Genomic DNA, 27047 nt, shown 5'->3' on the forward strand with positions numbered 1-27047 from the left:
TGATTGGAGTGCCTGGCCTGCTGGAGAATCTCTGGCTTCCAGGTCTTTGCTGCCCTGGTTAATGAGATAAGTGAATTGTATTTTATATATGAATGTTTTTGCATTACAGCTCCATTCTGCCCTCGGATGAAGAGAGGGGCCCGATATCTGACCCGGGGCCACAGGTATGTCTGCATCTTTACTATGTAACAGTAGGACAGAGGCCTGAGGATGTTGCATGTGATGAGTGGCTGATATTGGGGTGTCTCTTGCAGAGGTTCCCGGTGCACTCTCTTGGTTGGGTTGAAGTCACAGAGGAAGATTTGGCCCCAGGGAGAAGCAGTGTGGCGGTGAATAGCTGCATCAGACAGTTGTCACTTCACTGCCAGAGCCTGAGCCAGGTAATACTGCCATCACTGACTGGTGGCCTCGTGCTCTCAGGGATCACCCCCCGTCACCGCTACATGTATATATCTGCAAGGAATATACCCTGTATGTCATGTGCTGGGGGGTCTGGCATCACTCGTCTTATATGTGATCATTGCAATGTCCGTGCCAGTGCATGTGTGTGTGTCATATACAGTACTAGCTGAATACCCATGCTTTGCTACGGGATGAGGATGGTAAATTAGAATTATAGTTCGTTAATTTACATTGGTTGGAGATCTAGTATATATATATTGGCATATCTTGCTCCCCTTACCCACTTTGTGTAATGGCCGGACCACTTTTTGGGCCCCCAAGAGACACTGCTCTTCCCGCTAACTCTCAGTCTGTGGCTTCCTGCTGCCTCCATTCCTCTCCTCACATCATGTCACTGCCCCTGTCACATGCAACCCTGTCCTCACTGACACACCACTCATCTCCTGATATACTCTGTGCTGCTGGGGACCCTGCTCCTCCCACTATATAACTCTCAGTCTGTGGCTTCCTGCTGCCTCCATTCCCCTCCTCACATCATGTCACTGCCCCTGTCACATGCAGCCCTGTCCTCACTGACACATCACTCATCTCCTGATATACTCTGTGCTGCTGGGGACCCTGCTCCTCCCACCATATAACTCTCAGTCTGTGACTTCCTGCTGCCTCCATTCCCCTCCTCACATCATGTCACTGCCCCTGTCACATGCAGCCCTGTCCTCACTGACACATCACTCATCTCCTGATATACTCTGTGCTGCTGGGGACCCTGCTCCTCCCACTATATAACTCTCAGTCTGTGGCTTCCTGTTGCCTCCATTCCCCTCCTCACATCATGTCACTGCCCCTGTCACATGCAGCCCTGTCCTCACTGACACACCACTCATCTCCTGATATACTCTGTGCTGCTGGGGACCCTGCTCCTCCCACTATATAACTCTCAGTCTGTGACTTCCTGCTGCCTCCATTCCCCTCCTCACATCATGTCACTGTCCCTGTCACATGCAGCCCTGTCCTCACTGACACATCCCTTATCTCCTGATATACTCTGTGCTGCTGGGGACCCTGCTCCTCCCACTATATAACTCTGTGTGTGGCTTCCTGCTGCCTCCATTCCCCTCCTCACATCATGTCACTGCCCCTGTCACATGCAGCCCTGTCCTCACTGACACATCCCTTATCTCCTGATATACTCTGTGCTGCTGGGGACCCTGCTCCTCCCACTATATAACTCTCAGTCTGTGGCTTCCTGCTGCCTCCATTCCCCTCCTCACATCATGTCACTGTCCCTGTCACATGCAGCACTGTCCTCACTGACACATCACTCATCTCCTGGTATACTCTGTGCTGCTGGGTACCCTGCTCCTCCCACTATATAACTCTCAGTCTGTGGCTTCCTGCTGCCTCCATTCCCCTCCTCACATCATGTCACTGCCCCTGTCACATGCAGCCCTGTCCTCACTGACACATCACTCATCTCCTGATATACTCTGTGCTGCTGGGGACCCTGCTCCTCCCACTATATAACTCTCAGTCTGTGGCTTCCTGCTGCCTCCATTCCCCTCCTCACATCATGTCACTGCCCCTGTCACATGCAGCCCTGTCCTCACTGACACATCACTCATCTCCTGATATACTCTGTGCTGCTGGGTACCCTGCTCCTCCCACTATATAACTCTCAGTCTGTGGCTTCCTGCTGCCTCCATTCCCCTCCTCACATCATTGTCACTACCCCTGTCACATGCAGCCCTGTCCTCACTGACACATCACTCATCTCCTGATATACTCTGTGCTGCTGGGTACCCTGCTCCTCCCACTATATAACTCTCAGTCTGTGGCTTCCTGCTGCCTCCATTCCCCTCCTCACATCATGTCACTGCCCATGTCACATGCAGCCCTGTCCTCACTGACACATCACTCATCTCCTGATATACTCTGTGCTGCTGGGGACCCTGCTCCTCCCACTATATAACTCTCAGTCTGTGGCTTCCTGTTGCCTCCATTCCCCTCCTCACATCATGTCACTGCCCCTGTCACATGCAGCCCTGTCCTCACTGACACATCACTCATCTCCTGATATACTCTGTGCTGCTGGGGACCCTGCTCCTCCCACTATATAACTCAGTCTGTGGCTTCCTGCTGCCTCCATTCCCCTCCTCACATCATGTCACTGCCCCTGTCACATGCAGCCCTGTCCTCACTGACACACCACTCATCTCCTGATATACTCTGTGCTGCTGGGGACCCTGCTCCTCCCACTATATAACTCTCAGTCTGTGACTTCCTGCTGCCTCCATTCCCCTCCTCACATCATGTCACTGTCCCTGTCACATGCAGCCCTGTCCTCACTGACACATCCCTTATCTCCTGATATACTCTGTGCTGCTGGGGACCCTGCTCCTCCCACTATATAACTCTGTGTGTGGCTTCCTGCTGCCTCCATTCCCCTCCTCACATCATGTCACTGCCCCTGTCACATGCAGCCCTGTCCTCACTGACACATCCCTTATCTCCTGATATACTCTGTGCTGCTGGGGACCCTGCTCCTCCCACTATATAACTCTCAGTCTGTGGCTTCCTGCTGCCTCCATTCCCCTCCTCACATCATGTCACTGTCCCTGTCACATGCAGCACTGTCCTCACTGACACATCACTCATCTCCTGGTATACTCTGTGCTGCTGGGTACCCTGCTCCTCCCACTATATAACTCTCAGTCTGTGGCTTCCTGCTGCCTCCATTCCCCTCCTCACATCATGTCACTGCCCCTGTCACATGCAGCCCTGTCCTCACTGACACATCACTCATCTCCTGATATACTCTGTGCTGCTGGGGACCCTGCTCCTCCCACTATATAACTCTCAGTCTGTGGCTTCCTGCTGCCTCCATTCCCCTCCTCACATCATGTCACTGCCCCTGTCACATGCAGCCCTGTCCTCACTGACACATCACTCATCTCCTGATATACTCTGTGCTGCTGGGTACCCTGCTCCTCCCACTATATAACTCTCAGTCTGTGGCTTCCTGCTGCCTCCATTCCCCTCCTCACATCATGTCACTGCCCATGTCACATGCAGCCCTGTCCTCACTGACACATCACTCATCTCCTGATATACTCTGTGCTGCTGGGGACCCTGCTCCTCCCACTATATAACTCTCAGTCTGGCTTCCTGCTGCCTCCATTCCCCTCCTCACATCATGTCACTGCCCCTGTCACATGCAGCCCTGTCCTCACTGACACATCACTCATCTCCTGATATACTCTGTGCTGCTGGGGACCCTGCTCCTCCCACTATATAACTCTCAGTCTGTGACTTCCTGCTGCCTCCATTCCCCTCCTCACATCATGTCACTGCCCCTGTCACATGCAGCCCTGTCCTCACTGACACATCACTCATCTCCTGATATACTCTGTGCTGCTGGGGACCCTGCTCCTCCCACTATATAACTCTGTCTGTGGCTTCCTGCTGCCTCCATTCCCCTCCTCACATCATGTCACTGCCCCTGTCACATGCAGCCCTGTCCTCACTGACACATCACTCATCTCCTGATATACTCTGTGCTGCTGGGGACCCTGCTCCTCCCACTATATAACTCTCAGTCTGTGGCTTCCTGCTGCCTCCATTCCCCTCCTCACATCATGTCACTGTCCCTGTCACATGCAGCACTGTCCTCACTGACGCATCACTCATCTACTGGTATACTCTGTGCTGCTGGGTACCCTGCTCCTCCCACTATATAACTCTCAGTCTGTGGCTTCCTGCTGCCTCCATTCCCCTCCTCACATCATTGTCACTACCCCTGTCACATGCAGCCCTGTCCTCACTGACACATCACTCATCTCCTGATATACTCTGTGCTGCTGGGGACCCTACTCTTCCCACTATATAACTCTCAGTCTGTGACTTCCTGCTGCCTCCATTCCCCTCCTCACATCATATCACTGCCCCTGTCACATGCAGCCCTGTCCTCACTGACACATCACTCATCTCCTGATATACTCTGTGCTGCTGTCCCACCCCTAGGGATGATAGGGGTGTGTTACCCCCACAGTGTTTGTTCCAGATTGTAAGTCTTATCTGTACCAACACACACACACACACACACACACACACACACACACACACACACACACACACACACACACACTTTTGGCAATTTTCGTGGATGGACAGTGACATTAGAAAACCAGTTCTTAGCAAGCACCTGGGACCTAAGGAGAAGATACCTGCCAAGTTTCAAGATTGTAGGCCTTGTGGTTTAAGAGATTTTGCGATAAGTCAATCTCCTTTTTTGCCTTTAATATATATATAATAAGAATTTACTCACCGGTAATTCTATTTCTCGTAGTCCGTAGTGGATGCTGGGTACTCCGTAAGGACCATGGGGTATAGACGGGCTCCGCAGGAGACTGGGCACTCTTAAAAGAAAGATTAGGTACTATATCTGGTGTGCACTGGCTCCTCCCTCTATGCCCTTCCTCCAGACCTCAGTTAGGATACTGTGCCCGGAAGAGCTGACACTACTAGGATAGGATTTGGAATCCAGGGTAAGACTCATACCAGCCACACCAATCACACCGTATAACTCGTGATAACTATACCCAGTTAACAGTATGAACAACAACTGAGCCTCTCTCAACAGATGGCTCATAACAATAACCCTTTAGTTAAACAATAACTATATACATGTATTGCAGAGAGTCCGCACTTGGGACGGGCTCCCAGCATCCACTACGGACTATGAGAAATAGAATTACCGGTGAGTAAATTCTTATTTTCTCTGACGTCCTAGTGGATGCCGGGGACTCCGTAAGGACCATGGGGAATAGACGGGCTCCGCAGGAGACTGGGCACTCTATAAGAAAGATTTGGTACTATCTGGTGTGCACTGGCTCCTCCCTCTATGCCCCTCCTCCAGACCTCAGTTAGATTTCTGTGCCCGGCCCGAGCTGGTTGCACACTAGGAGCTCTCCTGAGCTTCTAGAAAGAAAGTTTAAATTAGGTTTTTTATTTTACAGTGAGACCTGCTGGCAACAGGCTCACTGCAGCGAGGGACTAAGGGGAGAAGAAGCGAACCTACCTGCTTGCAGCTAGCTTGGGCTTCTTAGGCTACTGGACACCATTAGCTCCAGAGGGATCGACCGCAGGACCCGTCCTTGGTGTTCGTTCCCGGAGCCGCGCCGCCGTCCCCCTTACAGAGCCAGAAGCATGAAGATGGTCCGGAAAATCGGCGGCAGAAGACTTCAGTCTTCACCAAGGTAGCGCACAGCACTGCAGCTGTGCGCCATTGCTCCTCTCACACACTTCACACTCCGGTCACTGAGGGTGCAGGGCGCTGGGGGGGGGGCGCCCTGAGCAGCAATAATATCACCTTGGCTGGCAAAATAACCACAATATATAGCCCCAGAGGCTATATATGTGGTAATTACCCCTGCCAGAATACAGAAAAAAGCGGGAGAAAAGTCAGCCGAAAAAGGGGCAGAGCCATCTCCCTCAGCACACTGGCGCCATTATTCCCTCACAGTTCCGCTGGAAGGAAGCTCCCTGACTCTCCCCTGCAGTCTACACCACAGAAAGGGTAAAAAAGAGAGGGGGGCGCTAAATTTGGGCGCAGTTTAATACAATAAGCAGCTATAAAGGGTCATAATTCAGTTAGTCCCTGTATTATTATAGCGCTCTGGTGTGTGCTGGCATACTCTCTCTCTGTCTCCCCAAAGGGCTTTTGTGGGGTCTTGTCTCCTTTAAGAGCATTCCCTGTGTGTGTGCGGTGTGTCGGTACGGCTGTGTCGACATGTTTGATGAGGAGACTTATGTGGAGGCGGAGCAGATGCCTATAAATGTGTTGTCACCCCCTGCGGGGCAGACACCTGAGTGGATGGACTTATGGAAGGAATTACGTGCAAGTGTCGACTCCTTACATAAAAAATTTGACGACATGCCAAATGCGGGACAGCCGGCTTCTCAGCTCGTGCCTGCCCAGACGATTCAAAGGCCGTCAGGGGCCCTGAAACGACCACTACCTCAGATGGCAGACACAGATGTCGACACGGATACTGATGAAGTGTCGACGACGATGAGTCAAATTTAATGTCCACTAGGGCCATTTGTGGCATGATTGAGGCAATGAAAGAGGTATTACACCTTTCTGATATAAACCCAGGTACCTCTAAAAAGGGTATTATGTTTGGGGAGAAAAAACTACCAGTAGTTTTTCCCCCATCTGAGGAATTGAATGATGTGTGTGAAGAAGCGTGGGCTTTCCCTGATAAAAAAAATTGGTGATTTCAAAAAAATTACTAATGGCATTCCCTTTCTCGCCAGAGGATAGGTCAGGTTGGGAAACTCCCCCTAGGGTGGATAAAGCGCTCACACGTTTGTCTAAAAAGGTGGCACTACCGTCTCCGGATACGGCCGCCCTAAAGGAACCTGCTGATAGAAAGCAGGAGGCTATCCTAAAATCTATATACACACACACTGGTGTTATACTGAGATCAGCTATTGCTTCAGCCTGGATGTGCAGTGCTGCTGCTGCTTGGTCAGATTCCCTGTCGGAAAATATTGACACCCTAGACAGAGACACTATATTGCTAACCATAGAGCATATAAAAGACTCAGTCTTATACATGAGAGATGCACAGAGGGAGATCTGCCGGCTGGCATCTAGAATAAGTGCATTGTCCATTTCTGCTAGGAGAGGCTTATGGACTCGGCAGTGGACAGGAGATGCAGATTCTAAAAGGCACATGGAAGTTTTGCCTTATAAGGGTGAGGAGTTATTCGGGGACGGTCTCTCAGACCTTGTTTCCACAGCAACAGCTGGGATGTCTGCATTTTTGCCCCATGTCCCCTCACAGCCTAAGAAAGCACCGTATTACCAAGTACAGTCCTTTCGACCCCAGAAAAACAGGCGGGGAAAAGGCGGGTCCTTTCTGTCTAGAGGCAGAGGAAGGGGGAAAAAGCTGCAACACACAGCAGGTTCCCAGGACCAAAAGTCCTCCCCCGCTTCTTCCAAATCCGCCGCATGACGGTGGGGCTCCACAGGCGGAGCCACGTACGGTGGGGGGCCGCCTCAAGAATTTCAGCGATCAGTGGGCTCGCTCACGGGTGGACCCCTGGATCCTTCAAGTAGTATCTCAGGGGTTCAAGCTGGAATTCGAGGCGCCTCCCCCCCGCCGTTTCCTCAAATCGGCCTTACCGACGACTCCCTCGGGCAGGGAGGCTGTGCTAGAGGCCATTCACAAGCTGTATTCCCAGCAGGTGATAGTCAAGGTACCCCTACTTCAACAAGGCCGGGGCTACTATTCCACACTGTTTGTGGTACCGAAACCAGACGGTTCGGTGAGACCCATTTTAAATTTGAAATCCTTGAACACTTACATAACAAAATTCAAGTTCAAGATGGAATCGCTCAGGGCGGTTATTGCAAGCCTGCACGAGGGAGATTACATGGTATCACTGGACATCAAGGATGCTTACCTGCATGTCCCCATTTACCTTCCTCACCAGGAGTACCTCAGATTTGTGGTACAGGACTGCCATTACCAATTCCAGACACTACCGTTTGGACTGTCCACGGCACCGAGGGTGTTTACCAAAGTAATGGCAGAAATGATGATACTCCTTCGAAAAATGGGAGTTTTGATTATCCCGTACTTGGACGATCTCCTAATAAAGGCGAGGTCCAGGGAGCAGTTACTGGTCGGAGTAGCACTATCTCGGGAAGTGCTACAACAGCATGGCTGGATTCTAAACATTCCAAAGTCACAACTGGTTCCTTCCACTCACTTACTGTTCCTGGGGATGATTTTGGACACAGAACTGAAAAAAGTGTTTCTCCCGCAGGAGAAAGCCAAGGAGCTGTCATCTCTAGTCAGAGACCTCCTAAAACCGAAACGGGTATCGGTGCATCACTGCACACGAGTCCTGGGAAAAATGGTGGCTTCATACGAAGCAATTCCATTCGGCAGGTTCCATGCGAGGACCTTCCAGTGGGACCTCTTGGACAAGTGGTCGGGATCGCATCTTCTGATGCATCAACAGATAACCCTGTCTCCAAGGACCAGGGTGTCTCTACTGTGGTGGCTGCAGAGTGCTCATCTTCTAGAGGGCCGCAGTTTCGGCATACAGGACTGGGTCCTGGTGACCACGGATGCCAGCCTTCGAGGCTGGGGAGCAGTCACACAGGGAAGAAACTTCCAAGGACTATGGTCAAGTCAGGAGACTTCCCTACACATAAATATTCTGGAACTGAGGGCCATTTACAATGCCCTAAGTCAGGCAAAACCCCTGCTTCAAAACCAGCCGGTACTGATCCAGTCAGACAACATCACGGCAGTCGCCCATGTGAACCGACAGGGCGGCACAAGAAGCAGGATGGCGATGGCAGAAGCCACAAGGATTCTCCGATGGGCGGAAAATCACATCTTAGCACTGTCAGCAGTGTTCATTCCGGGAGTGGACAACTGGGAAGCAGACTTTCTCAGCAGACACGACCTACACCCGGGAGAGTGGGGACTTCATCCAGAAGTCTTCCTACTGTTGGTAAACCGTTGGGAAAGGCCACAGGTGGACATGATGGCGTCCCGCCTCAACAAAAAGCTAAAGAGATATTGCGCCAGGTCAAGGGACCCTCAGGCGATAGCTGTGGACGCTCTAGTGACACCGTGGGTGTACCAGTCGGTTTATGTGTTCCCTCCTCTGCCTCTCATACCAAAGGTACTGAGAATAATAAGAAGGCGAGGAGTAAGAACGATACTCGTGGTTCCGGATTGGCCAAGAAGGGCTTGGTACCCAGAACTTCAAGAAATGATATCAGAGGACCCATGGCCTCTACCGCTCAGACAGGATCTGCTACAGCAGGGGCCCTGTCTGTTCCAAGACTTACCGCGGCTGCGTTTGACGGCATGGCGGTTGAATTCCGGATCCTAAAGGAAAAGGGCATTCCGGAGGAAGTCATTCCTACGCTGATAAAAGCCAGGAAAGAAGTAACCGCGAACCATTATCACCGTATTTGGCGAAAATACGTTGCGTGGTGTGAGGCCAGGAAGGCCCCAACAGAGGAATTTCAGCTGGGTCGGTTTCTGCACTTCCTACAGTCGGGAGTGACTATGGGCCTAAAATTGGGTTCCATTAAGGTCCAGATTTCGGCCCTGTCGATTTTCTTCCAGAAAGAACTGGCTTCACTGCCTGAAGTTCAGACTTTTGTAAAGGGAGTGCTTCATATTTAGCCCCCTTTTGTGCCTCCCGTGGCACCTTGGGATCTCAATGTGGTGTTGAGTTTCCTAAAATCACATTGGTTTGAACCACTTAAAACTGTGGATCTGAAATATCTCACGTGGAAAGTGGTCATGTTATTGGCCTTGGCTTCGGCCAGGCGTGTGTCAGAATTGGCGGCTTTGTCTTGTAAAAGCCCTTATCTGATTTTCCATATGGATAGGGCAGAATTGAGGACTCGTCCCCAGTTTCTCCCTAAGGTGGTATCTGCTTTTCACTTGAACCAACCTATTGTGGTGCCTGCGGCTACTAGGGACTTGGAGGATTCCAAGTTACTGGATGTAGTCAGGGCCTTGAAACTTTGTTTCCAGGACGGCTGGAGTCAGGAAGACTGACTCGCTTTTTGTCCTGTATGCACCCAACAAGATAGGTGCTCCTGCTTCTAAGCAGACTATTGCTCGCTGGATTTGTAGCACAATTCAGCTGGCGCATTCTGCGGCTGGATTGCCGCATCCTAAATCAGTGAAAGCCCATTCCACGAGGAAAGTGGGCTCATCTTGGGCGGCTGCCCGAGGGGTCTCGGCTTTACAACTTTGCCGAGCTGCAACTTGGTCAGGGGCAAACACGTTTGCTAAATTCTACAAATTTGATACCCTGGCTGAGGAGGACCTTGAGTTCTCTCATTCGGTGCTGCAGAGTCATCCGCACTCTCCCGCCCGTTTGGGAACTTTGGTATAATTCCCATGGTCCTTACGGAGTCCCCAGCATCCACTAGGACGTCAGAGAAAATAAGATTTTACTCACCGGTAAATCTATTTCTCGTAGTCCGTAGTGGATGCTGGGCGCCCATCCCAAGTGCGGATTGTCTGCATTACTTGTATATAGTTATTGCCTAACTAAAGGGTTATTGTTGAGCCATCTGTTGAGAGGCTCTGTTATATTTCATACTGTTAACTGGGTATAGTATCACGAGTTATACGGTGTGATTGGTGTGGCTGGTATGAGTCTTACCCGGGATTCAAAATCCTTCCTTCTTGTGTCAGCTCTTCCGGGCACAGTATCCTAACTGAGGTCTGGAGGAGGGGCATAGAGGGAGGAGCCAGTGCACACCAGATAGTACCAAATCTTTCTTATAGAGTGCCCAGTCTCCTGCGGAGCCCGTCTATTCCCCATGGTCCTTACGGAGTCCCCAGCATCCACTACGGACTACGAGAAATAGATTTACCGGTGAGTAAAATCTTATTTTCTCTGACGTCCTAGTGGATGCTGGGTACTCCGTAAGGACCATGGGGATTATACCAAAGCTCCCAAACGGGCGGGAGAGTGCGGATGACTCTGCAGCACCGAATGAGCAAACTCAAGGTCCTCCTCAGCCAGGGTATCAAACTTGTAGAATTTTGCAAAAGTGTTTGAACCCGACCAAGTAGCAGCTCGGCAAAGTTGTAAAGCCGAGACCCCTCTGGCAGCCGCTCAAGAAGAGCCCACCTTCCTTGTGGAATGGGCTTTTACTGATTTAGGATGCGGCAGTCCAGCCGCAGAATGTGCAAGCTGAATCGTGCTACAGATCCAGCGAGCAATAGTCTGCTTTGAAGCAGGAGCACCCAGCTTGTTGGGTGCATGCAGGATAAATAGCGAGTCAGTTTTTCTGACTCTAGCCGTCCTGGAAACATAAAGTTTCAGTGCCCGGACTACGTCCAGCAACTTGGAATCCTCCAAGTCACTAGTAGCCGCAGGCACCACAATAGGTAGGTTCAAATGAAACGATGACACCACCTTAGGGAGAAATTGGGGACGAGTCCTCCATTCTGCCCTTTCCATATGGAAGATCAGATATGGGCTTTTACATGACAAAGCCGCCAATTCTGACACACGCCTAGTCCAAGCTAAGGCCAAAAGCATGACCACTTTCCACGTGAGATATTTTAGCTCCACGGTCTTAAGTGGCTGAAACCAGTGGGATTTTAGGAATCCAACACACGTTAAGATCCCAAGGTGCCACTGGAGGCACAAAAGGGGCTGAATATGCAGCACCCCTGTAACAACGTCCGAACTTCAGGCAGTGAAGCCTGTTCTTTTTGAGAGAAAAAGGGATAGGGCCGAAATCTTGGCCTTTATGGATCCTAATTTTAGGCCCATAGTCACTCCTGACTGTAGGAAGTGCAGGAATCGACCCCCCTGGAATTCCTCTGTAGGGCCTTCCCGGCCACACACCAAGCAACCTATTTTCGCCATATACAGTGAAAAAGTCTTGCTGTCACGTCTTTCCTAGCCTTTATCAGCGTAGGAATAACTGCATCCGGAATGCCCTTTTCCGCTAGGATCCGGCGTTCAACCGCCATGCCGTCCAACGCAGCCGCGGTAAGTCTTGGATCAGACAGGGTCCCTGTTGCAACATGTCCTGACTGAGAGGCAGAGGCCATGGGTCCTCTGAGAGCATTTCTTGCAGTTCCGGGTACCGAGTCCTTCTTGGCCAATCTGGAGCAAAGAATATTGTTCACACTCCTCCGTTTATTACAATTCTCAGCCCTTGGGTCTGAGAGGAAGAGGAGGGAATATATAGACCGACTGGAACACCCACGGTGTTACTAGTGCGACCACAGCTATCGCCTGAGAGTCCCTTGACCCAGCGTAAAACCTTTTTTATCTTTTTATTGAGGTGGGACGCCATGTAGTCCACCTGAGGCAGTTTCCATCAATTTGCAAAACTGCGTGAAGACTTTCTGATGAAGTCACCACTTTCCCGGGTGGAGGTTGTGTCCACTCCCGGAATGAATACTGCTGACAGTGCGCTTACTTGATTCTCCGCCCAGCGAAGAATTCTGGTGGCTTCTACCCTCGCCACCCTGCTCCTTGTGCCGCCCTGGCGGTTTATATGAGTCCCTGCAATCTGACTGGATCAGAACCGGTTGGTCGCGAAGCAGGAACTCCGCTTGACTTAGGGCGTTGTATATGGCCCTTAGTTCCAGGATATTGATGTGAAGGCAAGTCTGTTGGCTTGACCACAAACCTTGGAATTTTCTTCCCTGTGTAACTGCCCCCCACCCTCGGAGGCTTGCATCCGTGGTCACCAGGACCCAGTCCTGAATGCCGAATCTGCGGCCCTCGAGAAGGTGAGCACTCCGCAGCCACCACAGGAGAGACACCCTGGCCCTGGGGGATAGGGTGATTAACCGATGCATCTGAAGATGTGATCCGGACCACTTGTCCAGTAAGTTCCATTGTCCTTGCATGGAACCAGCCGAAGGGGATGGCCTCGTATGATGCCATCATCCTTCCCAGGACTCGAGTGCAGTGATGCACTGACACCTGTTTTGGTTTTCAATGGATTCCTGACCAGTGTCATGAGCTCCTGAGCTCTCTCTATCGGGAGATAAACCCTCTTCTGGTCTGTGTCTAGGATCATGCCTAGGCGAGGCAGATGAGCTGTAGGAACCAACTGCGACTTCGGAATATATAGAATCCAGTCGTGTTGCCGTTTCACTTCCAGAGAAGGTGATACGCTGTCCAGCAACTTCTCTCTTGATCTCGCTTTTATGAGGAGATCATCCAAGTATGTGATAATAGTGACACTTTGCTTCCGCAGGAACACCATCATATCCGCCATTACCTTGGTGAAATTGGTAATGACAATCCCGTACCGCAATTCTGAGGTACGCCTGATGAGGTGGATAAATGGGGACACGAAGGTATGCATCCCTTATGTCCCGATTCATTTCAGGCTTGCAATGACCGCTCTTAGCGATTCCATCTTGAACCTGAACCTTTTCAGGTATATGTTCAGGGATTTTAATACAATATGGGTCTAACCGAACCGTCTGGTTTCGGGATTATAACATGGTCGAATAATAACACCCTCTTGTTGAAGGAGGGGATCCTTGACCACCACCTGTTCAAGATACAATTTACGAATTGCAGTTAACACTGGCTCCCTCTCTTGGGGGGAAGCCCGCCGGGTCCTCGGTGAGGGGGCATCTTCTCACAGTCCAGCCTGTATCCCTGCGATACAATTTCTATTGCCCAGGGATCTAACAGGGAGTGAACCCACTTGTGGCTGAACTTACGAAGGCGTGTCCCCACCGGGCCTAGCTCCGCCTGTGGAGCCCCAGCGACATGCGGTGGATTTTTGTAGAGGCCGGGGAGGACTTCTGTTCCTGGGGACTAGCTGTGTTGTACAGCTTCTTTCCTCTGCCCCCGTCTCTGACAAGAAAGGACGCACCTCAGACTTTCTTGTTTCTTTATTCGAAAAGCTGCATTTAATAATGTCGTGCTTTCCTAGGCTGTGCAGGAATATAAGGCAAAATATCAGAATTACCAGCTATAGCTGTCGAGACCAGGCCCGAGAACCTTTCTCCACACAATCCTCAGCCTTCCATATGCCTCTTAAGTCGGCATCATCTGTCCAATGTATATTCTACAGGTCACGTCAAGCAGAAATCGACATAGCTTTTGTCTCTAGGACCCAGTATACTCATGTCCCTTTGGGCATGCTTTATAATTATATATCTATCACTTAAGACAGCATATTAAAATATTTATATGCATACCAGGGTCTCAATCTCTGCTGATAAGGTACCTTTCCACGCTGCCACAGCGCTATAAACCCATGCCGACACAATCGCCGGTCTGGGTAGTATACTAGAATGTGCACACTATCTGCAGGATCCCTGAGAATAGCTAGTGCAAACAGGACACCCAAGGGGAAGATTCTCAACACATCCTGGCCCTAGTGGGGAAAGGATACAGCGTGAGAATTCTCTTGTGGGAAGCTGCCGTCTCTTGTCTGGAGATTCCCGCTCTTTTTCCTCATGAGTGGAGGGAAATTTACCTCAGCATTCTTCCCCTTAACATGTGTACCCTTGTGTCAGGGACAGATGAGTCATCAGTGATATGCAAATCATCTTTTATTCCAATAATCATATATTGAATATCTTTTAGCCCTCTTGGCTGTAACTTTGCATTATCGTAGTCGACAGTGGAGTTAAACTCCGTGTCGATACTTTGTTATTTTGGATAGTGAACATAGAGAGACTCTGAAGGACTCTGTGACATAGGGACAGACCAGGGTAGATTTCCTTTCTGTTCCCTAACCTTCTGTGCAATAATTTTACCTCAGCACTTACACATATCCAAACAGGTGTCGGCGTTGTCGACGGAGACACCCTCCCACACACATATCCGCTCTATCACCTCCTTAGAGGAGCCTTTTACCTCAGACATGTCGACACACGCGTACCGACACACCACACACACAGGGGATGCTCTATTTGAAGACAGTTCCCCCACCAGGCCCTTTGGAGAGACAGAGAGAGAATATGCCAGCACACACCACAGCGCTATATAATACAGGGATGTACACTATACTGAGTGATTTTTCCCCTATAGCAGCTTATATATATATACAGTTTTGCGCCTAAATTTATGTGCCCCCACCTCTCTTTTTTACCCTTTGTGTACCAGGATACTGCAGGGGAGAGCCTGGGGAGCTTCCTTCCAGCTGAGCTGTGAAGAGAAAATGGCGCCGGTGTGCTGAGGAAGAAGGCCCGGTCCCCTCAGCGGCGGGCTTCTGTCCTTTTATGTACTTTAATGGCGGGAGTTAATGCACATATACAGTTTATCAGACTGTATTATGTGCTTTTCGCCAAGTAAGGTAATCTAATTGCTGCCCAGGGCGCCCCCCCCAGCGCCCTGCACCCATCAGTGACCGGAGTGTGTGGTGTGCTAAGGGAGCAATGGCGCACAGCTGCAGTGCTGTGCGCTACCTTAATGAAGACCGGAGTCTTCAGCCGCCGATTTTCAACTTCTCTTCGTTCTTCTGGCTCTGCAAGGGGGACGGCGGCGCGGCTCCGGGACCGGACGACCGAGGACAGGGCCTGTGTTCGATCCCTCTGGAGCTAATGGTGTCCAGTAGCCTTAGAAGCCCAAGCTAGCTGCAAGCAGGTAGGCTCGCTTCTCTCCCCTCAGTCCCACGTAGCAGTGAGTCTGTTGCCAGCAGATCTCACTGAAAATAAAAAACCTAACAAATACTTTCTTTACTAGGAAGCTCAGGAGAGCCCCTAGGGTGCATCCAGCTCTGGCCGGGCACAGATACTACCTGAGGTCTGGAGGAGGGGCATAGCGGGAGGAGCCAGGGCACACCAGATATAGTACCTAATCTTTCTTTTAAGAGTGCCCAGTCTCCTGCGGAGCCCGTCTATACCCCATGGTCCTTACGGAGTACCCAGCATCCACTAGGACGTCAGAGAAATATATATATATATATATATATATATATATATATATATATATATATATATATATATATATATATATATACACATAAATACACAGTATAACTTGCTGTCCTCTGTCTCACAGGAGAAGCAGATGCTGCTGATCTTAGATGAGGACTCACTGAAGCTCTATGACTCTATGGGACAGACGCTTCTGCACTCTCAGCCCATTGTCAGCATCCGGGTCTGGGGTGTGGGGAGAGATGACGGAAGGTGAGGCTCTTGTGTACTGTGTACATAGCTCAGCATGTGTGACCGGCGATCTGTGGGCCGCGCCCTGGAGGGGCTGTACCTATGATGGAGTCTTATGAGGCGGTTACTACTGGTCACTAGGGTGCCCCGTCTGTCACTTATCTCCTTTAAAGCCGCCTTGTCGCACCTCCTCGGGAGTGGTAATATCGGAGGGCGTGGTCTGGGGACGGGGGAGGAGTCTGATAATTGCGCCGCGTAATGTCGCTGAGAGTCGGCAGGTGTTGGATAGTTCCTTATAGCCTGTCCAGAGAGAGAATAAATCACGTCGTCTGTTTGACAGTCATGATACATACGTGTATATGTGATTTATGTAAGCGTGTATATTCTACATATTACAAGATGATTTATTGGATCAGAGAGAAATTCTCACGTGTGAATAATTAGGGAATATGTAACCGCCTCTGCCCATCCACTAACCCTCTCTCCTCTGTTCCCTGTGCTGCGTATGGATGCAGAGAGAGGTATGGTGCATATATGTGTTATATGTTGTATAAAAGTCCTGTCATCTCCGCCATATGGAATTATTTATTCATCCCCTTCTTCCCCCGCTCTTCCCAATTCCAGGGACTTTGCTTATGTAGCCAGAGACAAACTGACGCAGCTGCTGAAGTGTCATGTGTTCCGTTGTGAGACGCCAGCCAAGGCTATAGCGACCGGTCTGCACGGGGTCTGCTCCAGGGTGCGTCCTGATTTTCTGTGCATTGCTCTGCCGCCTCCGCACCGTTACCTGATGCCTGGTCTGCCCCCTCCCCTACCTCTTCCCTCATCTTACCTTCTCCACCACCACACCTGACCTGTCCCTTCCCCCCACACCTGACCTGGCTCCCCCTCATCTTACCTTCTCCACCACCACACCTGACCTGTCCCTTCCCCCCCACCCCCGCACCTGACCTGGCTCCCCCTCATCTTACCTTCTCCACCACCACACCTGACCTGTCCCTTCCCCCACCCCCGCACCTGACCTGTCTCCACCTCATCTTGCCTTCACCTCCACACCAGACCTGTCCCTTCCCCCACCCCCATGCCTGACCTGTCTCCCCCTCATCTTACCTTCTCCACCATCGCACCTGTCCCTTCCCACCCCCCCGCACCTGACCTGTCCCATCCCCCGCACCTGACCTGTCCCATCCCCCACCCCCATGCCTGACATATTGCCCCCTAATCTTACCTTCTCCCCCACCCCCACACCTGACCTGTCTCCCCCTCAGCTTACCTGCTCCACCACCGCACCGAACCTGTCCCCCCTAATCTTACCTGCTCCACCACCGCACCTGACCTGTCTCTCCCCTCATCCTACCTGCTCCACCACCGCACCTGACCTTCCCCCCCCCTCATCTTACCTTCTCCCCCACCCCGCACCTGACCTGTCTCCCCTTCAGCTTACCAGCTCCACCACCGCACCTAACCTGTCCCCCCTCAGCTTACCTGCTCCACCACCGCGCCTGACCTGTCCTCCCTCATCTTACCTGCCCCACCACCGCGCCTGACCTGTCCCCCCCCCCCCCCCTCATCTTACCTTCTCCCCCACCCCGCACCTGACCTGTCTCCCCTTCAGTTTACCAGCTCCACCACCGCACCTAACCTGTTCCCCTTCAGTTTACCAGCTCCACCACCGCACCTAACCTGTTCCCCCTCATCTTACCTGCTCCACCACCGCACCTGACCTGTCTCCCCCCTCATCCTACCTGCTCCACCACCGCACCTGACCTGTCCCCCCTCCCCCCCCTCATCTTACCTTCTCCCCCACCCCGCACCTGACCTGTCTCCCCTTCAGCTTACCAGCTCCACCACCGCACCTAACCTGTCCCCCCTCAGCTTACCAGCTCCACCACCGCACCTAACCTGTCCCCCCTCATCTTACCTGCTCCACCACCGCGCCTGACCTGTCCTCCCTCATCTTACCTGCCCCACCACCGCGCCTGACCTGTCCCCCCCCTCATCTTACCTTCTCCCCCACCCCGCACCTGACCTGTCTCCCCTTCAGCTTACCAGCTCCACCACCGCACCTAACCTGTCCCCCCTCATCTTACCTACTCCACCACCGCGCCTGACCTGTCCTCCCTCATCTTACCTGCCCCACCACCACGCCTGACCTGTCACCCCCCTCATCCGACCTGCTCCGCCACCGCACCTGACCTGTCTCCCCCTCATCTTACCTCCACCACCGCACCTGACCTGTCCCTTCCCCCTCATCGTAACTTCTCTGCCACCACCCCTGACATGTCTCCCCCTCATCTTACTTTCTCCACCACCACACCAGACCTGTCTCCCTCCTCATCTTACCTTCTCCACCATCGCACCTGTCCCTTCCCCCACCCCCGCACCTGACCTGTCCCATCCCCCACCCCCATGCCTGACATTTCGCCACCTCATCTTACCTTCTCCCCCACCCCTGCACCTGACCTGTCCCTTACCCCACCCCTGCACCTGACCTGTCTTCCCCCTCATCTTACTTTCTCCACCACCGCACCAGACCTGTCTCCCTCCTCATCTTACCTTCTCCGCCACCGCACCAGAGCTGTCCCTTCCCTGCCATCATGCCTGACCTATCCCTTCACCCTCATCTTACCATCTCCACCACCGCACCTGACCTATCCCTTCCCCCACCCCCGCACCTAACCTGGCTCCACCTCATCTTACCTTCTCCACCGCCGCACCTGACCTGGCTCCCCCTCATCTTACCATCTCCACCACCGCACCTGACCTGTCCCTTCCCCCACCCCCGCACCTGGCCTGTCTCCACATCATCTTGCCTTCACCTCTGCACCAGACCTGTCCCTTCCCCCACCCTCATGCCTGACCTGTCTCACCCACATCTTACCTTCTCCACCATCGCACCTGTCCCTTCCCCCACCCCCGCACCTGACCTGTCCCATCCCCCACCCCCATGCCTGACATTTCGCCACCTCATCTTACCTTCTCCCCCACCCCTGCACCTGACCTGTCCCTTACCCCACCCCTGCACCTGACCTGTCTTCCCCCTCATCTTACTTTCTCCACCACCGCACCAGACCTGTCTCCCTCCTCATCTTACCTTCCCCGCCACCGCACCAGAGCTGTCCCTTCCCTGCCATCATGCCTGACCTATCCCTTCACCCTCATCTTACCATCTCCACCACCGCACCTGACCTATCCCTTCCCCCACCCCCGCACCTAACCTGGCTCCACCTCATCTTACCTTCTCCATCGCCGCACCTGACCTGTGCACCTGACCTGGCTCCCCCTCATCTTACCATCTCCACCACCGCACCTGACCTGTCCCTTCCCCCACCCCAGCACCTGGCCTGTCTCCACATCATCTTGCCTTCACCTCTGCACCAGACCTGTCCCTTCCCCCACCCTCATGCCTGACCTGTCTCACCCACATCTTACCTTCTCCACCATCGCACCTGTCCCTTCCCCCACCCCCGCACCTGACCTGTCCCATCCCCCACCCCCATGCCCGACATTTCGCCACCTCATCTTACCTTCTCCCCCACCCCTGCACCTGACCTGTCTTCCCCCTCATCTTACCATCTCCTCCACCGCACCAGACCTGCTCCCCCTCATCTTACCTTCTCCGCCACTGCGCTTGATCTGTCTCTTCCCCGCCACCATGCCTGACCTGTCCCTTCCCCCTCATCTTACCTTCCCTGCACCTGGCCTGTCCCTCCCATATTTAGCCTGAGCTGTCCTTCCACTTCTTTGCAGGCCACTCCCCTGACCCTCCCACTTTATTCACCATGTTACTGTATGTTTCCTAACAGATTATGGCTGAAAGACGGAGCACACGCTCGCTCATGAATGGCCTCTTTCTGGACCAGTCCAGACTGGTAGATATTCCTTTCCAAGGTGCGGGACCAAACCACATGTTACCCCTCCCCAGTGCTGGCCCCTCCCCTTCCCAGTGCAGGCCCCTCCCCTCCCAGTGCTGGCTCCTCCCCTTCCATCCCTTATTTCTGCCTCTGACTAACGTGTCTCCTCCTCTCATTCTGGACGCCTTTCCCTTCTCTTCCAGTTGAGTTTCCAGCCCCAAAGAATGAACTCGTTCAGCGCTTCCAGGTCTACTTTCTAGGGAATGTCCCAGTCAGCAGACCCGTGGGTAGGTGGTCCTAAGTCATCCTATGGTCTTCCCGCTGCAGTCTGCTAATATGTATGGTGGGGGCGGTACCAGGGAAATAATTATTACCAGTCACTATATAGCGCACACATATTCTGCCGTGCCATACAGAGAGGATATCAATCACACACACACAGGTTGTATCATGGCAGAGTCCAGGGTGTCCACACAGGGCTTTGCTGGGAATCAGACCTACGTATTATAAGTCAGCAGTGGTGACCACTACACCAAGCGTGCTGACATGTGGCTTCCCATCTTGTTAGGTATAGTAATGGACTGTAGCCAGTATCAGTGAGGGGTAGGGGGGGGGCGCTGTGTTTCTGAGGGCGGAATCTGAAGCGCTCTTCTTCTTGTCGTCTAGGAATGGAGGTGATAAATCGCACTCTGCAGACTGCGCTGAGCACGGACCGAGCCTCCTGGATTCCTGTCACGGTCAACGTGGCGTCAGCGACTGTTACAGTCTTGCATCAGCAGGTAACGGATGTTGCGCGATCACCTTAACCCCACAGCGGCTTTCAAAGGTCTCAGGAGATTCTTTTGGTTCTGTCTGTAACTAGTGCATGCAGTACCGTCCAGCTGGCACTAGAGGTGACAGAGAGCCCCCTCCAGTATGTGCTCTTATAACCTAATAGCTTTCAGCAAGTGTGGGAAGCAGTCTCTGAATGAGAGTAGTAATGTTCCACATTACCTGGGTGTGAGCTCCTCTGTAGCTGACATAGGGGGAGATGTACTCAGCCATGGAAAGAGATAAAGGCGTCTATTTACTAAGCCTTGGAGAGAGCTAAAGTGCATGGAGATAAAATATCAGCCATCCAGCTCCTAGCTGCCATGTTGCAAGCTGTGTTTGAAAATTGACAGTAAAGCTGGGTCCACGCTGGCCGATATATCGTGAGCCCGTCGGCGTGTGTGTCTGTGATAGCCTGTGCTGCGCAGCCGATGGGCGATACATCTGGCTGTGTGTGACCGCCCGTACTCTTGCTGCAGGGGCTGACGTCACAGTTCGGTGTCCTGACCAACGCATTGAGTATGTACACTAACCCTGATCAGTCAGTTGGCTTCACTATAAGTGAAGTCGCACAAAATGTTAACCGACTGCTGTTTTGATACAAGTTAATAATTTATTTCAAATTACTGATTAAAATCTTAATCTTAAAATGCAAACAATAAAGCAGAATTAGTAGCATAAGACCATGAAACATTAATTTTGTCAATTACTCCACATACAAGTAAATGTAAACTCCACACAGATTATGCTTTGTTTAGTAATGCTCCTTTTTACAAAAGGCTTAATTGCTTACACCTACAAAGATTAGAGCAATTAAAAGAAAGTTCTTCTTCAGCTGAAATGATTCATGCACATAAGTAAACAAAGTTAGTATTTGTTCCAAGCAGAATAGTTGTTAGTTCACAAGAAAGAGATTTAATTGCATGCACTTGTGAGGTTTAAGGCAGTCATGAGATAATTCTCCTTCAGATGAGTAGATTTAATTTCATGCACAAATGGAGATAATTTATAAAGATTTTGGCTCCAAACAAGCTGACTGTTTATTTGCGCAGACAACAATCATAGGTGATGATTTTTTTTAAAAACAAGCCACTTTGAAAGAGATGCTGTTCATATATTGGGTGTTATTAGTTAATACTTCACCCATCCATTAGTGTCAGGAGCGCTCCTGGGTTGTGCAAGCTCGTATGTCCTCCTGGTGATTCCTCCTGCCTGGTCCACAATAGCTGGAATCCTGGTGTCAGATGCAGGAGATGGGGGACTCGTAGCTGAATCTACGGGTTCATGCACAGCCGCAGTAACTGTGGGAGAGTGGAAACGCCTGCGTGTGTCGCGTGCCGCGACTTCTGGGTTCGGGCTTCCGGACTTTGCGTTCCACTTGCGGTTCACGGGGGAATGAGTCACGGGGGAATGAGTCACCTGACGCGTTTCTCCGCCCACAAAGATGGCGGTTTCATCAGAGGATGATAGGCTCATTACCATGGTCTCTTTTTATCCCCTCAGGGGGCACCCCATTGGATAATATATATTAACTCTTAATCTCCCTTAGTTGGGATGCAATACCATTCTATTCTGTCAATGTTATGTAACCACAGCAGATAGTTAACAGATAAATTATTAGCTAATTAGTGTGTCCTTGCTCACATTTAAATAGTACAAAGCAGATATATTATAATATTGAGGTGCCTGTCTACTACTCAACTTAAAAAAATATATATAAATAATAATAATAATAAGATATATATCCAATTTATAATCCGACAATTAATAAATGATAAAAAAACAAAATACAAAAATTATCAGCATATCCAAAAATACATAAATAAACAAATGAATTTGTTCTGAGGAAAAAATTCTCCCTTAGATATATGAAAAATGTTTATAAACATATATCATATGAATATATTTTTCCAGATTCTAATAAAATTTTAATTTTTAATGTATAAATTACTATCCATTGTATCTTTAGCAGATTTTTTATGCATATATAAATAACTATCTTAATATTGATAGGGTCAAATAAACGCAAATATTTTTAGACAAATCTAACTGTAGAAAATATATAGCTAAACAGTCATAAAACCGATTATCCTATATAGAGAAACAGAGACAGAAATCGTATGCAGATACATGTTTTATAAATATATATTCCATATTTAATTTAATACTTTATTATTTGGTGAATAGGAGGAGGCGAACAGATGGGGGAACGGGAAAGGGGGGGGGGAGAGGAGAGAGGGGTGTGTGTATATATATATATATATATATATATATATATATATATATATATATTCAATGTAATGATCTGGCACTCACTGGTATGGCTGGTTATTTGGTCCGGTGCCCTTACTGTTCCTCCGCATGCAGGGGGATGTAGATAGAAGCTGTGTAGTACGGCACTCAGACGCTGGTAGATGAATTGAGTTCAAGCCCTGGATAGCTGTCAACGTTTCAATTTAATAGAAATTTTTTTCAGATGTATGTCTTGAAAAAAATTTCTATTAAATTGAAACGTTGACAGCTATCCAGGGCTTGAACTCAATTCATCTACCAGCGTCTGAGTGCCGTACTACACAGCTTCTATATATATATATATATATATATATATATCTATATATATATATATATATCTATATCTCTATATATATATATCTATATCTCTCTATATATATATATATATATATATATATATATATATCTCTATATATATATATATCTATATCTCTATATATATATATATATATATATATATCTCTATATATATATCTATATCTCTATATATATATATATATATATATATCTCTATATATATATATATATATATATATATATATATATAGAGGTAAAAAGCTGCGCATTCAATACACTTTCCTTTAAAATGCTTTTAGTCCTTTGTTGATGTCCTAAGTCCCGTTCTGTGCGATGTACGCTGCCGCTTCCTCCTTTAGGGAATAGAGCCACTAATCCCAATGTGCATGTAATGAAAGAAGAATGGAGGGCGCAGGTATAAATCAACAGGTTCACAATTTCATTTATTTTGAACATATGCTCACATACATCTTGGTTTAAAACGGTGCACTCAGTCCTCCAGTCTATCCAGCATCGGAACCGCTCTCTCCCGTTGATGAATCTCCTTCTACCGCAGGGGTCACGGATACCGTTTGCTCTTCCACCGGGACCAGGACCAAGTTCAGACCATCTGTCCTTTGCTCAACAGGCCACGCCCAACGCGTTTCGTCAATGGACTTTGTCAGGGGGTGTGGCTATGGTCTGTCATCTCCTTACTTTATACTAGGTCAAACACCTGCACTCCATTATCAAATTAACCTGTGCGGTCTACACAGATTCACAGACTTCTCCGCCTACACATCTTATATATACCGACTATTCCGTTCAGACAGAAGCATCGTAATTCTTATATATTGTTTAATTCGATATTCTCATCAAGTCTCAAAGGCTCCAATGTTTTCAATCGGAATATCCAATAAGCTTCCCTTCTGCATAGCAGATTAAACCTATCTCCCCCTCTTTCAGTCACTCTAATTTGTTCAATTATACATATTGTAATATTTCTTAATTCCCCTTGTTGACAATGGTTTGTATGTCTAGATACACTATGTAATAAACTTAGGTCGAGACAGAGACATAGAGGATGTAGAGGAGGAAGGAGAAAGAAGGGAAAAGAATCAAAGAAAAGTATGAACTATAGGGGAATATACAATCTGTCTACTAAAATACTCAGTTCTCCAGAAAAACAGCTGTTAAGTAAGGGTCTAAAGTATGCTCCCGCCAAAAACCCAATCTGTTTACCCTCTTTATCGACCTTAATAGGTTTACTAGAAATCAAAGTCGGAAAAGGTATTTTGCCATGAAAAAATTGAATAAGAAAAAGGATGGAGAAATAAATACACCCATCTTACTTGATGAAACAGATAGAGGTGCACTGGTAGATTTAGAGGAATTGGGAAGGGAGAGTACTTTTAGACCCTGATACTATTACCAAAATATTCAGTATTGAGAAAAAAGATGACAGGGTCTTTAAGAGAAAATACGAGTTCTATCCACTTCAGTTTAGAGGTCCCCTGGTGGAAAGTTTTTATGACACCACCATGGAAGACTTTAGAAAGTTATGTGATAGAACAGATAAAATTCCATTTAGAGATTAACTAATGATGAACGAAGAGCCCTCAAAAGTCTGATGATGGATGAGAACATTACCATTAAGAAAGCCGATAAAGGCGGTGATCTCGTAATTCAAAATACAAGTTATTATCTAAAGGAAGCCTCCTCACAGTTAGATAATAAATTGTTCTACCAAACCTTATCTTCTAATCCTACATTAACCTTTCAGAAGAAACTGAAGGTTCTTTTGGATGATGCCCTGGACAGGGGCGCAATCTCCAAGGATACATGGAAGTTTATTTATACCCCTTATCCCGTCACTCCAGTTTATTATCATTTACCTAAAATTAACAAGACACTTATTTCACCCCCAGGTCGTCCCATTATTTGTGGTATTGGGTCTATCACTTCTAATTTGTCACATTTTGTTGATGCACATTTGCAAAAGTATGTCACTAAATTAGAATCATATATGAGAGATACAACACAATTCCTAAACACTATTAAAGAAATTAAATGGAAAAAATCATATCACTTCCTTACATGCGATGTGGAATCGCTTTATTCCAACATCCCCCATGAGAGGGGGTTGGAAGTAATTACCCAAGTATTAGAGAAAGATTCATCTTTAGAAGAAAAATTGAGAGTGTTTATAGTGGCATCAATGAAATATATATTGGAACATAATTATTTCACATTCAATAAACAGTTTTTTTTGCAGACATGGGGTACCACCATGGGGACCAGGTTCGCCCTGAGTTACGCCAACCTCTATATGGGTGCACTTGAGGATGCGCACATTTAGGGTGGTGGCTTTGGGGCGAACCTGGTCCTCTATAGGCGGTATATTGATGATTTGTTCTTTATTTGGGATGGGGATTTAATGTCAATCACTTCATTTATTAATCACCGTAACTGTAATAATTTTGGTTTAAAATTTACGCACTCTACACATCCTCACTTTATTAGTTTTTTGGATGTAGCGCTCCTGTCCAGGACAGAAAACATAGAAACTAAAACCTTTTTTAAATCAGTTGACACAAATAATTTTCTTAGATATGACGGCAGTCATTTGCGGGAATGGCGGGACAATGTCCCAAAAAGCCAATTCTATAGGATCAAAAGAAATTGTTCTAGACAGGATACTTATCAGGAACAGGTCAAAATAATATATGAAGCTTTTGAAGATCAAGGTTATCCTCCTTATATCCTGAAAAATGCATTAGAAGACACCAATAAGAAGGATAGGTGTATGCTACTAACTAAAAATAAGAATAAAAATATTGATAGAAGTGATAATAAAGATGAAGGGGAAAGAGATAGAGAAGATTCATATAGGGACACACCAGTGTTTCTTTTTCATCCACTAGGGGTCACAGGAGTACTCTTGGGATATGGACGGCTTAGCAGAAACAAAGGCACTGAATATTTAAATTTAGAACTCTCCACCCCTCCATATCCCCGAGTACCTCAGTGTAGTACCTCAGTGTTTTTTCTGTGCTCACAGCACTAACAAGGCTTGTGTGGAGTTCCCACACTTTGTGGAAGATTTTATTAATTTTTCATTTTTACTTTTACATTTTACTTTTTTCACTTAGCACATCCCTTCCCAGTTTCTGGAAAAACATGGGTCCGGGATAGTGCCGCTGCACGGACAGCGCATGGCGTGTCGGTCCTCACAAAGAGCACCCTCACAGGCAGCCCACTGCCTCCTGCAACAGCTGGACGGAGCTTACAGATAGAAGCCCCGTCGCAGCCATGACCTGAAGAGCTCGGAGCTTACAGTTAGAAGCCCGTCGCAGGCCTCCCTACAACAAGGTATGCTGGGGAAACGGGGCGGTCGGCGCAGGCTGCCGCCCCGCTGTGTGGGGTCAGTGTTGTAATGCCGCCGCTCGGCCGCCCCAGCCGCTCCGTCCGGCCGCCTCAGTCGCTCCGTCCGGCCGCCCCAGCACCGTCCGGCCGCCCCAGACGCTCCGTCAGTGCTGTATTGGTGCCAGCGCTGAGAGGGGGAGAACCGCCGCAGCTCGGCTAGCGACGCCGGAAGCCACTACGCGCCACTCCGGCCAGCCGACCTCCGCTGCTCGGCAAGAAGTGTCCCTCGCCTCCCTGCAAAGACTTCCCGGCAATGCTCCCCGCTGAGACACAGCGCTACAGGGAGTACAGGGGGAAGGGGGGGGGGGATCTGGCT

At 49.4% G+C, this 27047-nt stretch overlaps 1 protein-coding gene across 1 annotated transcript in view; it reads left to right on the top strand.

The window, feature by feature from the left end:
• Positions 1-27047, top strand: part of APBB1 (amyloid beta precursor protein binding family B member 1) — a 121654-nt gene that overhangs the window by 37483 nt on the left and 57124 nt on the right. The window contains exons 6-12 of the mRNA XM_063950771.1: positions 110-164; positions 255-380; positions 15967-16094; positions 16698-16812; positions 19880-19964; positions 20131-20214; positions 20594-20706. Coding sequence (XP_063806841.1) covers positions 110-164; positions 255-380; positions 15967-16094; positions 16698-16812; positions 19880-19964; positions 20131-20214; positions 20594-20706 — 706 coding nt within the window. The remainder of the gene's footprint in view (positions 1-109; positions 165-254; positions 381-15966; positions 16095-16697; positions 16813-19879; positions 19965-20130; positions 20215-20593; positions 20707-27047) is intronic.

This window comes from Pseudophryne corroboree, chromosome 2, assembly GCF_028390025.1.
Source record: "Pseudophryne corroboree isolate aPseCor3 chromosome 2, aPseCor3.hap2, whole genome shotgun sequence".
In the NCBI taxonomy this organism is placed as follows: Eukaryota; Metazoa; Chordata; class Amphibia; order Anura; family Myobatrachidae; genus Pseudophryne; species Pseudophryne corroboree.